General features: G+C 37.7%; 2 protein-coding genes across 2 annotated transcripts; one reads left to right on the forward strand and one right to left on the reverse strand.

Annotated features, from left to right (window-relative positions):
* The first annotated feature begins 1,937 nt into the window (after window positions 1–1,937).
* On the forward strand, window positions 1,938–2,417 carry LOC140140389 (uncharacterized). Its single transcript, XM_072162148.1, has one exon. It carries the CDS (start codon window positions 1,938–1,940, stop codon window positions 2,415–2,417), a length of 480 nt encoding a protein of 159 aa, XP_072018249.1.
* A 12-nt stretch (window positions 2,418–2,429) lies between these two features.
* Window positions 2,430–4,072, reverse strand: LOC140140390 (uncharacterized). Its single transcript, XM_072162149.1, has 2 exons — window positions 3,565–4,072; window positions 2,430–2,458 (listed from the first exon to the last, which is right to left on the reverse strand). Exons 1-2 carry the CDS (start codon window positions 4,070–4,072, stop codon window positions 2,430–2,432), a joined length of 537 nt encoding a protein of 178 aa, XP_072018250.1.
* Window positions 4,073–18,375: the final 14,303 nt, after the last annotated feature.

An 18,375-nucleotide genomic window follows, 5' to 3' on the forward strand; every position in this document is an offset into this window, starting at 1 on the left:
TGATTATTTTATACAAATACATTTAACCATAAAATTCCATAAAATCAAATTTGACGTTACCCACGTATCAACTGTTACCCACGAGTCCAGCAAATATAATTGCCATAACTTAAATTAACATTTAATGACTTTGGACACTGAATTTAGTTTGACAAGCGCTTAAAATTGTAAATCATAAAAATACGTCCACCGCTTTAAAAAAAAGAATCTACCACGATTGAACACATTCATCAGGATCGGTAGAGTAAACTCAGTAACAAAGTTCCTTGTATCTGATCCAATTATACACTTACTTGTGAACGTATCAACAACCACTGTTGCCTTTGTCAACACTTGATGAGGAATGACTGCAGTTACTGACAACCGACGCTAGAGGATTTCCAGCGTGATTTTTGGGTTGCCAGTTGGTTTTCCTTCTAGGGATTTTTTAGGTCCCTGCTGCAGAAACTCATCGAAAATGTGAGAAAGCTGGTAACTTTGTTACTGAGTTTACTCTACCAATCCTGATGAATTTGTTCAATCATGTTAGACAGTCTTACGGACAGAACACAGTGAAACATCTACGTGATTTAGAAAATTGTGAGAAGAAGATACAGCGTCATAGAAACCACCTTGTCTATAGCCTCCGTTGCCGTGACCAAAAGCTAACCCCTTTCAGTTTAAAACTGCGTTGTCCGGTGAACACCATCAAAGGATGTCATCAAGCGAGCGGAGAAGGGCCTCATTAAGAGAGGATACGTGTGGTGAACAACAAAATCAAGAACCTAAAAGCGAAAAAAAAAATATCTTGAAGGAAGAGGTAAACAATGAAATTCCCGCGGAAACTGAGTTGGGACAAAGAATTGATCGTCATCTGGCGACTGTTGGTGAGTCTACGCACGTGGATACTAAACAACGTCACCTACAGAAGTTAAAGATCTTGACTGAAAAAACCGCCGCGAGCAACAAGATGTCCGTCGATTCTACCATTGATTTATCGGGTACGCAGCTCAAGAAATGGGTAATAAACCTCTCAAAGTACAAATTAAACACAGCAGAAACCAGTGTTTTGTCTAAGGGACTTCATTTCGCCATATCACCACCAGAAATATGCGCGGAGGAATATGTACTAGCAACAGAGTTGGCGTGTAAACACCTACCGCTGGCCGATGGGATCCAACTGCGAGCAAAAGTAGCTAGCACGTTAAAATCATCCAAAGTGCCTGAACAAAATATCACCAAAGATGAAAGAAAAGCTATCAAAGACCTGAAAAAAGCGGAGGATATTATCATCCTACCAGCAGACAAAGGGAAATCCACGGTGGTATTAGATAAGGTAGAATATGAGGAGAAAGTCACAACCATGCTCGACGACAAGAAGACGTATGAGGAATTACCAGCTGATCCAACTCAAAAGTACAAGCGTAAACTCGTCTCGATGTTATCTAACATGAAGAAGGAAGGTAAGATCAGTGAAGTTAAGTATAAACAACTGTATCCCACTGCTGAAAACGTGCCTAGGTTATACTGTACACCAAAAATTCACAAGCCAAACACCCCGTTGCGTCCCATCGTTGATTATACGGCGACTATTGGGTATAGCACTTCCAGATGGCTGGCAGATATTCTAGGTGGATTAGTAGGCAACACACAGCATCATGTAAAGAACTCCCATCATAGCTCATCATTTATCTGAGGAACTTAGCAAAGTAATCATCGAGGAAGAGGACATTCTCAACTCCCATGATGTGGTCAGTTTGTTCACAAATACTCCGATTGACCAAGTGTTGAATATCGTGAAAAATAGACTTGAGAATGAGAATGTTCTTCGTGTTTACAACAAAGAGACTGGTTTCAGCTTAGCGAGCGATGACGTCGTACAATTACTTGAATTCATCCTAACGACCACTTATTTTACGTTCAGGGGAAAAATCTATCGCCAGCTCTTCGGTACAGCCATGGGCAGCCCTGTTTCGCCGATAGCAGCAAACATTTTTATGGAAGCGTTAGAACAGCAGGCTATTGCTACAGCTCCCCTCGACTGTAGACCGAAGCTGTGGCTTCGTTATGTTGATGATGTCATAGAAGTAATAAACAAAGACAGCGTTCAGCAGCTGACTGACCACATCAATCAGGTTGATAAGTCTGGCTCCATAAAGTTTACGTTTGAGCAGGAAACACATGGTTCGCTTCCCTTTCTCGACACATTGATCGTAAGGAAAGAAGATGGTACGGTTAAACTCATGGTCTACCGCAAACCAACGCACACCGACCAATACCTTAATTACCATTCCCATCATCCTTTGCACGAAAAGCTTGGGGTCATACGATCGTTGTACTACAGAAAAGACACTATAGCGACAGAAGAGGAGGATAAGGTCGAAGAAGAAAGTAAAGAAAGCCCTTCAGACTTGTGGGTATCCGAGTTGGACATTTGAGAAAGTGAAAGATCAGATGCAGAGTGTGAAACCAAAGAAAACTACAAAGAAGAACGAGGAAAGCAACAAGAGCAAAGGCATGGTTTTTCTACCATATGTGAAAGGCGTCACGGAAAGAGTGTCCAGGGTAATGAAGAACTATAATATATCCACAGCAATGAGGCCACACAACACCCTCAGAAAGCAACTGGTCCACCCAAAAGATAAGCGAGACCCTCTCAACACCACTCAGGCAGTGTATAAAATCCCCTGCAAGAACTGTAACCTGTCTTATATTGGTGAAACAGGAAGAAAATTTGGCACACGCTTAGAAGAACACAAAAGTGAAGTGGAGAAAGTCAGCAACACACAGTGGTCACAAGGGCAGGGAGAAAAGGTCATTGACACGGAACAAGATAGATTCAAACGCTGGATTAAGGAAGCTGTAGAAATTAGGAAGACGGGCCGCACGACTATGAACAGAGACGAGGGGCAGTACCAGCTTTCTCACATTTTCAATGAGTTTCTGCAGCAGGGACCTAAACAATCCCTAGAAGGAAAGCCAACTGGCAACCCAAAAAAATCACGCTGGAAATCCCTCTAGCGTCGGTTGTCAGTAACTGCAGTCATTCCTCATCAAGTGTTGACAAAGGCAATAGAGGTTGTTGAAACGTTTACAAGTAAGTGTATAATTGGATCAGATACAAGGAACTTTGTTACTAAGAATCTACCACGGTTTAAACTTTTGATACCCACGAATCTACTTTTGAATAGATGCTAACCTTGAAAAACAAGGAGATTGTTTATTTTAAGTTTAAATCAGCACATATTCAAGCTATGGGTATGTTATAAGTTGTACAGTACTTACAGTTTATGCATCTAAGAAACGCAAACCCCAAACGGTACTATAGTACTTTTACTGAACATGTTCTTCAGGACTGTTATTGAAAATAAAGACGAATTTCATAGTTCTAGTCCAATAAAACAGCACTTACTGTGGACGTTTCGGAATCTGTCAGATTCCTTTATCAACACTGATGTTGTTGTGACGACCTTCTGTGTACAACTCGTTGTTGCTTAGCAACTTGGTTGCCAGTTGGTTTCTTCAGGAGATCGTCAAATACGTGAGTTAGATTGTATTGCCCCTCGTCTCTGTTCATGGTGGTGCCCTGTTGTCTGATTTTCACTGCCTCTTTGATCCATCGTTTGTATCTGTCTGCCTCTTTGCCTAAAATCTTAGCCTCCTCCCAGTCAATGATGTGGTCTTTCTCGAGAACATGATCTGTGATGACCGATTTATTGGTAGCTGATTGAGATGCTTTCCTGTTTGCCCTCGTACGAACGTTAACACACGCCTTATCTGCCTCTGCCCTATGTTCTTCCAATCGCTTGCCAAATTTCCTCCCCGTCTCACCGACATAGGTTTCATTGCAATTCTTGCAAGGGATGGAATAAACAACCTCTGTGGTGTTGAGCGGGTCCCTTTTATCTTTAGGGTGCACGAGCATGTTTCTTAAGGTGCAATGGGGCTTCATGGCAGCAGAGATGTTGTAACTCTTCAAAGTTCTCGCGATACGCTCCGACACGCCCTCTACGTAGGGGATAACGACAAGGCCTTTTGACTTGGTAGTTTCATCCTTCTTAACTGCCTTCTTCTTCTGCTTTGGTGTATCCATCTGTTGTTTGACTTTCTCAAAACTCCAAGAAGGATAACCGCAGTTATCTATAGTACTTATAGCTTTACCCACGAATTCGGCTTTACCCACGAATCCAAGGATTTACTCGTAATTTATATATTCATCTTAACATTTTGAAAACATGCGAAATAGGTTCCAAAACAGTCCTGTTTAATAGCGTCCTGTTGAAGGTATACTGAAGCTGTATCGTGAAGTTTTGATTGATTATCCTAAATTACCATTTTTTGGGTGAATGCAATTGGTTAGAGAAACGGGAATCATAGAAACACAATGGAGGAATAACCGCATGATGGTTTCCAACCCACGAACATTTTGGTTACCCACGAATCCCTACTTAAATTATAGTTAACAATGTATTGATAGTGTTTTAGTTCATAGGAACTGTCAAACACGATTTAATAGAATATTGCTGCATAAAAATATGGAATGATTTTACTTAAAATAATAATATAAAACTGTTTGCTCTGTCTATTTGAATTTGGTAACTTCATTATTCTCAAAATTTTTATACTCAAAATGCCATAATGATCAATTCTAAATATTCCATTTGGTGTAAAAAGATTAAAATTCATTTTAGTGCCATTGCAGCCTGAATTATTGACATACGGAAAAGTAATTTTTTATTTTTATTAAAAAAATTAATATTAATTGCTATTTTTCAAACGCTGTTACCCCACGAATCCATCCGAGATCCTCATCCTGCGACGAGATACAAAATCTAACTTTATATTTCTATGAAGCATTTATTCTAATCTTTCGAAATAACACAGTGTTGTTAAATGACAGCCACTTTGGAAAGAGTTCGAAGAATTGACACAATCTGAACTGTACACCTGCTTCTTTCTTAAAATTTGTAATAACCAAAATATTCTATTTTACGTTCAACGTCTTCACCGATTTCTAGTGTATATGGGTCACACATAAAATATTGAAAGATATTAAAGAAAGTGAAATTTATGGCGTACAACAGGTGAAAAAGGCTTGAATTCGTGGGTAATGCATATGCGCATTTAACAGTTTATTTGGTCTGGCAAGACCAAATTGATAAGTCTAGATTTGAAAAGGAAAACATTTTTAAAATGGCCCCCAGAGAGAATTTTGTCCCGCTTTGGCTGGAATTTACCATATATGCATTTCAGTGCCACATAGGCTACCTGAATAAATCTGATTACTTATTGTATGTAAACACCTCAAATAAAGAAAGTCCGCAGTCATGTAATCCGTTCTACACCAAAACCTGATCTTGTTATGACAATTTGATTCAAAAGGTCGTGTGCCGAATCTTGTTAGCTACAATTTGATACCAAATTTTCTAGCGAAAACTCTGAATTCACAGAGATTGATACCAGTATATGAAATTTGGTGCATTTTCAAATCTTGCAAATTAAAAACGGACCATGCGGATCTGTAGAGGTGAAAGGCAATGCGCGATCATTCAGTTAGCAACCTGGACAACCGATTCTTTAGAAATGCTTAGTCGCGCTGAAAGTCGATCGATACATGTTAAAATCAGCACAATTCAGAGATACACCTTTTTGCTATGAAATTAATTTTCTCGGTCAAATATAAAGCAATATTTTTTTTTTTCTTCAGTAATGTCAGTTAAAAACTTGGTGCTTGGATATACATTTTTTTACAAATCCTGGTGTTAAAATTAAGCATCAAATTGTGTCTTTTAGTGTGATATTTTTGATTTTTATAGGCCTTCAGTTCGCCCGCGAGCTTTTTACGGAATTCATTTTTAGCGTCTCAAACTAATATAGTTTGCTAAAGAAAGATATTTCCCACCTCTGTAAAGCACATCGTGTGGGTCTATATATTATAGTTTTGTTAGAATTTCCGTTTTTATTTTACCCTTTTTTTTTTCATACTCTAACTCAGTACTTTTATCTCGAGAGCAACCAGCAGAAATAGTCGATATTTCCTTTGTTGTTTATCCAGGTCAATTTTCCATTGAAAGCAAATTGCCCGACCAGCGATTTGGTAGCCCAAATCCCCAATTGAGTGTTCTGGTTAAACATGATCAGTAGGAGCGCTATAGGCCTGGGAATTTCTTTGCTATATTGAAGTTCTAGCAACACTGTAGCCATGCCGGTATTCCTATTAAACTCAGGGATATCGATCCACAATGCTAGTATTAGCCTTAGATTTCACTCGTTGATTTTGAAAAATGGTCAGCCGGCAGTAAAAATGGTGAAATGAAAACGCAAATTCTGACAAAACTATGATATATCGCTCACGGTGATGTGCGTTAGAAAGTTGGGAAAAATCCTTCATTAGCGAACTATCTTACTTTGAAAAGCTAAAAAGTTGATCCAAAAAAGGCTCGCGGGCAGAGTTTAAGCCTATCAAAATCGAAAATCTTACACTAAATGACTAAATTTCACGCCTAAGTTTAACACTAGAATTTGAAAAAAAAAAAATACAGTATCAAGCACTACAATTTTTCCTGACATTTACTGAAAAAATGAAAATGATTGCTTTTCATTTGGCCGAGAAAATTAATTTTACATCGAAAAGGTGTAAATAAAAATTTAGCTCATTTCAACACCAAATTCAATCGTTTGTATTGCCTCATTAAATGACTGAGTGAGCCTTGCCAAACAAAAGAATCGGTTGTCCAGGATGCTAACTGCATTGACATAGCCCGAAATAACCGCTGGGTCATATCGATTGCATCGTGCCCTAGTATTCATCAGTAAAGCACTGTAGCAATCCATGCGTTTTACATTAACAATTGAATAAAGCGCGCACTTGGGATAGTTGACAGGGGCCCATCGTGGGCAAGCAAGCTTGACCATATTGCCACGCTAAGCAATTTCGACCGCGTGCTTCGTTTTGATTTGCAACTTTTGAAAATGCACCAAATGTCATAAACTGGTATCAATCTTTGTCACTTTTGAGTGTTTGTTAGCAAATTTGGTATCAAATTGGAGCTAACAAGATTCTGCACACGACTGTATCAAGCAAATTGTCATAACAAGATCAGGTTTTGGTGTAGGACGGGTTACATGACTGCGGACTTTCTTTATTTGAGCAGTTTATTTCAGTGCCCCATAGGCTACCTGAACAAAGCTAACCATTTAATTGAATGTATTACTGTGTATTAATGCCTTCATTTGGCGCCCATTTTCTACAATTTCTACTACCTTTTCTTGCATCTTTTTCAGATACCATATGCATGAAAAAATTCCTTCCATTTGTATTCAAGCCCTGCCCAGCCCTAATTAGTGGTATTTAAGCTATATTAACTTACCTTGTTATGCATTATATTATATTGTATTGTAATTAATTCTTATGTATTCTATTATTTTGTGATGAAATTAAGGATCTTTCATGCCTTATGAATTATATCATTTTGTGACAAGAACGTATGGTTTATCATTTCCGCAGAAAATGTTGTAACTAGCTGGTAAAAACAAAACTCATAGCGCATTGTTACGTATCTCACACAAAACAAATTGATGCTTCGTAAGGGTTTGACAACGAAATCGCAACTCACAATGATTTCAGTTGGAACACACACTCTACATGTAATTATACTTTTTGGTTTCTATGTATAGTTTACATAGTACTACATGGAATTATTCACTACATGTAGTTCATGTACTGTACTGTAGTACGTAGTACAGTGTGGTACATGTAATATCATTTCTGCAAAGTATATGGACTGTGACACTGTTATGTTCGCACAAATTATTATCATTGGCATCTGTTTTATTTGTAAATAAAGCCAGGGTGATTTTTAACTGTTTTAATGTTCCAATATTCTGACCAAAATACGCTATACCGTACAGTATATTTCGCATTTTGTGTAGTGAAGCAGTGATGGTGTACGGACATAAGTTGTCAATTATTACGCATCTAAGAAGTGTGAACGGTAAATCTTGGGTAGCTTTTTTATCTTAAGCTTCTGGTTTACTTGAAAAAATTAATAAAAGGTAATTGGGAGTGTCTTCGTGGGTCTATTCTAGTGATCAAAATGGGTTATTTTCACATTCGAAAGGACATTTCGTCGCCTTTATGGGCGATCGATTACGGTCGATAACTATGTAGGGTTGGGCGGTATGAGAATTTTGAGTCAACACTACCGCTATACTTTTGTGTGCTAATTGGTATCGGGAGTTTTAAATTATAACTCTTTGTATCGCCCTACACCACTTAAACGAAATGAGACTCCTTAAGTCGAAACTAAGGGCGCTCTAGATAAAAGTAGACATCACGCATAGGCGGCGAACGGCCGTGTAAGAATGTGAGTACTGGAGCAAATGTAATGGTCGACAGAAGAAAGAAAGAAAGAAAGAAAGAAAGAAAGAAAGAAAGAAAGAAAGAAAGAAAGAAAGAAAGAAAGAAAGAAAGAAAGAAAGAAAGAAAGAAAGAAAGAAAGAAAGAAGAAGAAGAAGAAGATGAAGATGAAGAAGAAGAAGAAGAAGAAGAAGAAGAAACTAGACAAAGCTGTGGTCTAAGACCACGAACACAACCGCGTTGTGACCCCTTAATGACCTTTGACCCAAAAATATATTAAAACTCCATAGGCATTGGCTAATGTCAATGCATGGGTGCACGTGGCTTCGATCACTTTGCTATGTTATTTGTGGCAGAAGGGGCATTTTGAAGGTTTTTTGTCTCAGGCCGGAAGTGACCCCTTAATGACCTTTGAACCCAAATAAAAAAATACCACATATAAATTGGGTAGCCACAATTCATGTGTGAACATACCGTTACTGTCCTACGTTTTTCTTAGCTAATAAATTTTTTTGAATGTATTTCGTTTTATACCGGAAAATGACCCCTTAATGACCTTTGACCCCAAATCTTTGAGGACCCCATACACACTGGGTAATAATAATGCATGTGTGCATGTGGTTTCACTGTCCTACGTAATTAGTGGGAGAAGAAGCATTTTAAAGGTATTTCGTTTTATACCGGAAGTGACCTCTTAATGACATTTGACCCTGGATAAAACAATACCACATATACACAGGGTAACCACAATTTATGTGTGAACGTACCGTTACTGTCCTATGTTTTTCTTAGCAATTAAAAATTTTTTGAAGGTTTTTCGTTTTATACCGAAAGTGACCCCTGATGACCTTTGACCCAAAATCTGTGATGACCATATTAACACTGGATAATAACAATGCATGTGTGCAAGTGGCGTCATTGTCCTACGTAATTTGTGGGATGGTAGCATTTTTAGTTGAAATCACGTTTTGACCCCTGTGACCTCTGCGTGACCTTTGACCCCACGAGTTTCATGTGACATGTAGGGGCACGGTCAATAATTGTTGTGACTAAGTTAGGTCAAAATCGATGTAAGTATGTGAGTACTAGAGCAAATGTAATGGTCAACAGAAGAAGAAAGAAGAAGAACTAGACTTAGCTGTGGTCTAACCCACGAACACAGCCGTGTGGTGACCCCTTAATGACCTTTGACCCAAAAATGTATGAAAACTCCCATAGACATTGGCTAATGTCAATGCATGGGTGTACGTGGTACCACTTTGCTGTTATTTGTGGCAGAAGGTGCATTTTGAAGGTTTTTCGTCTCAGACCGGAAGTGACCCCTTAATGACCTTTGACCCAAAGTAAAATAATACCACATATGAATTGGGTAACCACAATTCATGTGTGAACATACCGTTACTGTGCTACGTTTTTCTTAGCTAATAAAATTTGTTGAATGTATTTCGTTTTATACCGGAAGTGACCACATAATGACCTTTGACCCCAAATCTGTGAGGACCCCATAGACACTGGGTAATAACAATGCATGTGTGCAAGTGGCGTCACTTTCCTACGTAATTTGTGGGAGAAGAAGCATTTTAAGGGTATTTCGTTTTATACCGGAAGTGGCCCCTTAATGACCTTTGACCCTAAATAAAAAATACCACATATACACGGGGTAACCACAATTTATGTGTGAACATACCGTTACTGTCTTATGTTTTTCTTAGCAAATAAAATTTTTTGAAGGTTTTTCGTTTTTTACCGGAAGTGACCCCTTAATGACCTTTGACCCCAAATCTGTGAGGACCCCATAGACACTGGATAATAACAATGCATGTGTGCAAGTGGTGTCACTCTCCTACGTAATCTGTGAGAGAAGAAGCATTTTGAGTTGAAATCACGTTTTTGACCCCTATGACCCCTGCTTGACCTTTGACCCCACGAATTTCATGTGACATGTAGGGGCATGTTCAGTGATGGTTGTGACCAAGTTAGGTCAAAATCGGTGCAAGCATCTAAGTGCTAGAGCAAATGTAGTGGTCGGCAGAAAGAAGAAAGAAGAAACTAGATATATTGCATCCTTAGTAAGGCTGCGAAGTCTAGCCGTGACCTTGAAATGACATCTGATGACCTTGAAATGACCTTCACCACATTTTGCATCATATCCACATAACATATACTAATTTTCATTCAAATTGAATAAACTTTGTAATTTGACCCCTTTTGACCTTTAGTTGACCTCTGGTGACCTTGAAATGACCTCCAATATATTTTGAATCATATCAAGATCACATATACTAATTTTCATCTAAATTGGACAAATATTAGAATTTGACCCCTTTTGACCTTTCGTTGACCTCTGGTGACCTTGAAATGACCTCCAATATATTTTGAATCATATCAAGATCACATATACTAATTTTCATTTAAATTGGACAAACTTTAGAATTTTACCCCTTTTGACCCCAAAACACACCCCTCCTCCATGTTTAAGCCAAATCTGATTACAATCGTATATGAACATAATGCTAGAGCCCTTTTGGCATTATTCTGATGATCACAGCACGTAATATGCAGAAAATATTGAATTTTAAAGTGATTTTCAGTAATCAACCATTTTTGTCCCCTGTTTGACCTTGAACTCAAAATCTGTGAGGACCCCATAGACACCAACTAATGTCAATGCATATGTGTCAGTCGCATCTCTGTACCATAGAATCTGTAGGAAAAGAAGCATTTTGAAGGTATTTGGTTATGTGCCGGAAATCCCCCTTAATGACCTTTGACCCAAATCTGTGAGGACCCCATAGGCCCCGGCTATAGCCAAGGTAAATGTCCAAATCTCGAAACTCTACCATGTAATCTATAGGAGAAGAAGCATTTTTGGTAAAAATCACATTTTTAGCCAAAATTACTCATGCATGACGTTTGACCCCAAATGGGTCATGTCAAATGTTAAGGCTGGGGTAGTGGAGCTTGTGCCCAACTTTGGTCATAATCGGTCAAATAATAAAGGAGCTAGAGCAAATTATGTTAAATGTTGACAGAAGAAGAAGAAGAACTAGATATATTGCATCCTTAGTAAGGCTGCGAAGTCTAGCCGTGACCTTGAAATGACATCTGATGACCTTGAAATGACCTTCACCACATTTTGCATCATATCCACATAACATATACTAATTTTCATTCAAATTGAATAAACTTTGTAATTTGACCCCTTTTGACCTTTAGTTGACCTCTGGTGACCTTGAAATGACCTCCAATATATTTTGAATCATATCAAGATCACATATACTAATTTTCATCTAAATTGGACAAATATTAGAATTTGACCCTTTTGACCTTTCGTTGACCTCTGGTGACCTTGAAATGACCTCCAATATATTTTGAATCATATCAAGATCACATATACTAATTTTCATTTAAATTGGACAAACTTGAGAATTTTACCCTTTTGACCCCAAAACAGACCCCTCCTCCATGTTTAAGCCAAATCTGATTACAATCGTATATGAACATAATGCTAGAGCCCTTTTGGCATTATTCTGATGATCACAGCACGTAATATGCAGAAAATATTGAATTTTAAAGTGATTTTCAGTAATCAACCATTTTTGTCCCCTGTATGACCTTGAACTCAAAATCTGTGAGGACCCCATAGACACCAACTAATGTCAATGCATATGTGTCAGTCGCATCTCTGTACCATAGAATCTGTAGGAAAAGAAGCATTTTGAAGGTATTTGGTTATGTGCTGGAAATACCACCTTAATGACCTTTGACCCCAAATCTGTGAGGACCCCATAGGCCCCGGCTATAGCCAAGGTCAATGTATAAATCTCATTACTGTACCATGTAATCTGTAGGAGAAGAAGCATTTTTGGTAAAAATCACATTTTTAGCCAAAATTACTCATGCATGACGTTTGACCCCAAATGGGTCATGTCAAATGTAAAGGCTGGGGTAGTGGAGCTTGTGCCCAAGTTTGGTCATAATCGGTCAAATAATAAAGGAGCTAGAGCAAATTATGTTAAATGTTGACAGAAGAAGAAGAAGAAGAAGAAGAAGAAAGAAATCGCCCAGAAACAGGAGTCTAGCCGCCGCTCGGCTAGACTAAGAAGAAGAAGAACTAGATATATTGCATCCTTAGTAAGGCTGCGAAGTCTAGCCGTGACCTTGAAATGACATCTGATGACCTTGAAATGACCTTCACCACATTTTGCATCATATCCACATAACATATACTAATTTTCATTCAAATTGAATAAACTTTGTAATTTGACCCCTTTTGACCTTTAGTTGACCTCTGGTGACCTTGAAATGACCTCCAATATATTTTGAATCATATCAAGATCACATATACTAATTTTCATTTAAATTGGACAAACTTTAGAATTTTACCCCTTTTGACCCCAAAACAGACCCCTCCTCCATGTTTAAGCCAAATCTGATTACAATCGTACATGAACATAATGCTAGAGCCCTTTTGGCATTATTCTGATGATCACAGCACGTAATATGCAGAAAATATTGAATTTTAAAGTGATTTTCAGTAATCAACCATTTTTGTCCCCTGTTTGACCTTGAACTCAAAATCTGTGAGGACCCCATAGACACCAACTAATGTCAATGCATATGTGTCAGTCGCCTCTCTGTACCATAGAATCTGTAGGAAAAGAAGCATTTTGAAGGTATTTGGTTATGTGCCGGAAATCCCCCCTTAATGACCTTTGACCCCAAATCTGTGAGGACCCCATAGGCCCCGGCTATAGCCAAGGTAAATGTCCAAATCTCGATACTCTACCATGTAATCTGTAGGAGAAGAAGCTGTAGCCAAAATTACTCATGCGTGACGTTTGACCCCAAATGGGTCATGTCATATGTAAAGGCTGGGGTAGTTGAGCTTGTGCGCAAGTTTGGTCATAATCGGTCAAATAATGAAGGAGCTAGAGCAAATTATATCAAATGTTGACAGAAAGAAGAAGAACTAGATATATTGCATCCTTAGTAAGGCTGCGAAGTCTAGCCGTGACCTTGAAATGACATCTGATGACCTTGAAATGACCTTCACCACATTTTGCATCATATCCACATAACATATACTAATTTTCATTCAAATTGAATAAACTTTGTAATTTGACCCCTTTTGACCTTTAGTTGACCTCTGGTGACCTTGAAATGACCTCCAATATATTTTGAATCATATCAAGATCACATATACTAATTTTCATCTAAATTGGACAAATATTAGAATTTGACCCCTTTTGACCTTTCGTTGACCTCTGGTGACCTTGAAATGACCTCCAATATATTTTGAATCATATCAAGATCACATATACTAATTTTCATTTAAATTGGACAAACTTTAGAATTTTACCCTTTTGACCCCAAAACAGACCCCTCCTCCATGTTTAAGCCAAATCTGATTACAATCGTATATGAACATAATGCTACAGCCCTTTTGGCATTATTCTGATGATCACAGCACGTAATATGCAGAAAATATTGAATTTTAAAGTGATTTTCAGTAATCAACCATTTTTGTCCCCTGTTTGACCTTGAACTCAAAATCTGTGAGGACCCCATAGACACCAACTAATGTCAATGCATATGTGTCAATCGCATCTCTGTACCATAGAATCTGTAGGAAAAGAAGCATTTTGAAGGTATTTGGTTATGTGCCGGAAATACCCCCTTAATGACCTTTGACCCCAAATCTGTGAGGACCCCATAGGCCCCGGCTATAGCCAAGGTAAATGTCCAAATCTCGATACTCTACCATGTAATCTGTAGGAGAAGAAGCATTTTTGGTAAAAATCACATTTTTAGCCAAAATTACTCATGCGTGACGTTTGACCCCAAATGGGTCATGTCAAATTTAAAGGCTGGGGTAGTGGAGCTTGTGCCCAAGTTTGGTCATAATCGGTCAAATAATGAAGGAGCTAGAGCAAATTAGGTTAAATGTTGACAGAAGAAGAAGAAGAAGAAGAAGAAGAAAGAAATCGCCCAAAAACAGGAGTCTAGCCGCCGCTCGGCTAGACTAAGAAGAAGAAGAAAGAAACTACTGGGATTCAAGAGTCTAGCCGCCGCTCGGCGAGACTAAGAAATCGCCCAGAAACAGGAGTCTAGCCGCCGCTCGGCTAGACTAAGAAAGAAGAAAGAACCTGTAAGAAAAAAGACACAGCCGTGACTAACGTCACGGCTGTGTAAGAAAGAACCTGTAAGAAAAAGAACACAGCGTGACTCACGTCACGGCTGTGTAACTAACTGCTCAGCACAATTATATTTAGAAAAAGGTATTCAGGTATTTGTGTTGTAACCTGTTCTTACTTCCACTAAATAGTAATAATTTCACTTAATCTTAATTCAGTCCAGAACTATTCAGTTTTTAAAGCTCTACATCCGTGCCAATAATCGTTTTTCGGTAGTTACTAACCCCCTCCCCCGATCTCAAAGACTGCGAGATGATAGGTACATTTACCTGTTAATGACCAAATAAACATTTGAACCGTTTTTTGTGTCTCGCGCAGAATCGTTATGTGGTTTTGTCATTGTACATTTTTACTCTATATAATAAAAGATTTTGACTTCAAATGTCAAATTTACATATACATATAGTACGGTTTCCTCTGCCCAGCGACGATAAGTTAATAAGACCAGTCGGCATTGTAACTTCCGGTTTTTGAGAGCAGTTTTTGGGACATTTTGACCTCTGACATGTCAGGGAAATTGCTGTAAATAGTTTTTATTCATTTATTATTGTAAAATTGTTCTCATTAACAATATTTTAAATTATTTATTTATGATATAAGCATGTTTTTTAACAATTTTTATTCTAATAAAGCATTTTAAAAATATTGTTGCTTACGAATCACTTACAAAAAAATACTATAACTATAAATGTTTTGAGCCACTCTAGAATTGGGCTGCCGTTTTATTTATATCATATCTTACTCCAGAATATTATAACTTTTGACACCATACTATAAAAATCGATAATATCGGCACTTACACAGAATTGGTAAACTTGATCATACAGTATGTGACTTGATAAACGGCTTGATACGATGTTCTCACCTGTTTGCCATGTTCATTTAGATTTTGATTAATAACATTTAAACCTTAAGGGATAAGATAGCAAGGTTTGCACAGTATTTTTGTGGGCCATGAGAGCACATCAGACACATCAACTTGCATTCTGAATACGATTAATGTCTTTCTGATATCAAATAATTTCAAGATATAGTATGAATTTTATGGCAAATTATTAACAATTGATATTTTTGATATTTAACAGTCCTCGAAGTAAACTTTATAAATCTAATGATATGTACATAAAGTGTATGTAGTTGTGAGGAAATGCCATCCATCATTTGAACATTGTGACCATTCGTATTTGAAGATCTACATTTTTTCCCAAAAGTTGGGGAAATGTATATCTTGTGTGTCTGATGTGTTCTCAGGCCTCGCAAAAAATACTGTGCAAACGTTGCTATCCGATTCCTTAAAAGTATATGGATTTAAGTATAAGTTGCGAACATGTCTACGAATACAAGTTACAATAACATATCTAATCAATTTAACTTGCTATTTGTAACATAAACGTTTCTATGTCCTCAGAACTTTTAACACCATACAAAAAGTCCTTAAAAAGAGGAAAGGTGCTTACAAACGCAGAATAACTACTCATGCATGGCTTAAATTTCTACGTTCGTCAATTATAAACATACCAATGAGTTCCTCTCATTATAAAATTTGTATTATATCTCGAATTTCAAAACATTATTTGATATCAGAAGGATATTCATCGTATTCAGAATGCAATTCGTTATGTCTGCATGGTGTGCTCTCAGGACACACAAAAAATACTGTACAAACGTTGCTATCCGATTCCTTAAAGTGTTTTTGCAAGCGGAACAATTTGAGACCAATTTGATCGAATTCGGAGCATTTATCAATATACGTGGAGCCCAATTGACCATTTTGTACTCAAGAACTATACATTTTCTAACTCATTTTGCTCGAAAGGAACACATTTTCCAGATTTGTTGACCAATTCTGACATTTGACCCATGTATAATTGGCCATTTTGATTTTATGCAAATTATGCAACTTTCCCTTATTTGGATTTGTTAGGACTTTTAGTTAACACTGTGCTCTGCGGACCTCATAGAAATGTCCTGTTGTAAAATAACTTCTGTTTTAATTAGTTCTAAGTTGGGCCATGCAAGATGTAAATACATAATATTTCCTTTTATTTTCTTTATTTTATTTTCTGTGAATGTTCTTAATTATCCAGGTAGATAAACAAAGTCAAGTAAACTATGAATAAGTTAATTATTAATTAACGGTGTACATGCTGTTTTGTGTTTATGTAACTAATTCAAGTTAATTAAAAAGATATCGTGACATATTAAAATGGCTCTTGTGTTATCGGTTTTACGATCACCCTGTAAAACAAAATATTATTCTCCTAATGAGTTTGAATCTAATATTAAAAATATGACAATGTTACGTCATTCAGTGACTTTCCCTCCCCCGTTGGCCATGTTGACTCCCCTCCTCCAAAAGGTTGCGTCATTCACACTGACATGCCCTCCCCCGTCCATGTTGACTCCCCTCCACCAAATATCCGTCAAAATATCGACCAACGGGTGTGTTCATTACATTTTTAACACATCGTAACGTAATTTAGCCGTCGTATAGTTACGACGGCACTTGTTGATGTAACTTTCTTATTACTTCGTAACCTACAGCCCCTTTTGAATTTCACGACGTATCGTGGAATATTAGTGAAACACCCTGATTCTACTATACTAGTAATTAAAGACCGGATTAAAAAGACTAGTTTGCGTTTGACGTCAGGGCAAAGGCGCGGCGTGATTGGTTGCTGACCTGCGCAGTATGGCATTTTTGGTCTGGTTGACAGGACGTCACACGCAAACTAGTCTTCAATTATGTATAAATGTGTCAGCAAAAGATAAATGGTGATTACAGGAAGTCTCCGGCAATCACAACATTATATCTTATATGCAAGAAAAATAATTATCAGGCACGAATCACGTGATTATAATTAAAACGAACTCATAGTAACTGTAGAAACGAATAAAAACATCCGTCTTTTAACACGCGATATTCAAAATTCCCGGGCACCCAAATTGTCCAGTGCAATGACGTCCCAGTAATACAATGGAGGCTGACGACAATTGAGCACAAATAACTATTATGTCATTGCACTTAGACAATTTCGGCGCGGGCATTTTGAATATCGCGTGTTGAGACCGAATGTTTTTATTCGTTTTATGGTCAATATGAGTTTGTTTTGAATAAGACCATGTGATTCGTGCTTGAGAATTATTTTTCTAACATTGAAGGCATAATGATATGATTACCGGGGATCCCCTTTAAGCTTTAAGTAAATGAAATAAAATATGAGATTGGAATGTTCACCATATTTCTAATTGCACATTCTACATTCTAATATTTATGACTAAATAAGGCGCCAGCAAATATTTCCAAGCATATGCACAAAAGACATGCATGTCAGATGAGATGAGTGATGTACCTTACCGAGATCATCCACTCTTCCATTAGCCTTTTCAAGTATGGCGCACACAGTAGGAGGAGGCAGTATTCAACCTGGGTAAAACCCGGCAAAAGCCTTTACCCTCTTCGTGCAGCGCCATCCTATTGTGTCCGCCATATCCCGGAAAGGATAATTGGCTATGGCGACACATCAAAATTATAATCGCAGACTGATTTAAAAAGATCAACTTCCCGCAGCCCGTGATTGGTTAGTAAGATAATGGTTAATTCATCTGGACAGGTGGCTTCACAGGAGAAAATGTATCGCAGAAAATGGTGAAAATAACATACTTTTACAAGGCAAAGAGCAACTTTTCTATAGACATTGTTGACATCACGGTGCCTCTAGGAAAAAGGTTTCCATTACTAAGACCTAACTTTTGAGGCAGTGTGCGTGTATGAAGGTGCAAAATCAACCACAGGGAACGACAAATCGTAAAGAAATCGTTTCTGGGTTTGATTGACAA

This window comes from Amphiura filiformis, chromosome 19, assembly GCF_039555335.1.
Source record: "Amphiura filiformis chromosome 19, Afil_fr2py, whole genome shotgun sequence".
Taxonomy (NCBI): Eukaryota; Metazoa; Echinodermata; class Ophiuroidea; order Amphilepidida; family Amphiuridae; genus Amphiura; species Amphiura filiformis.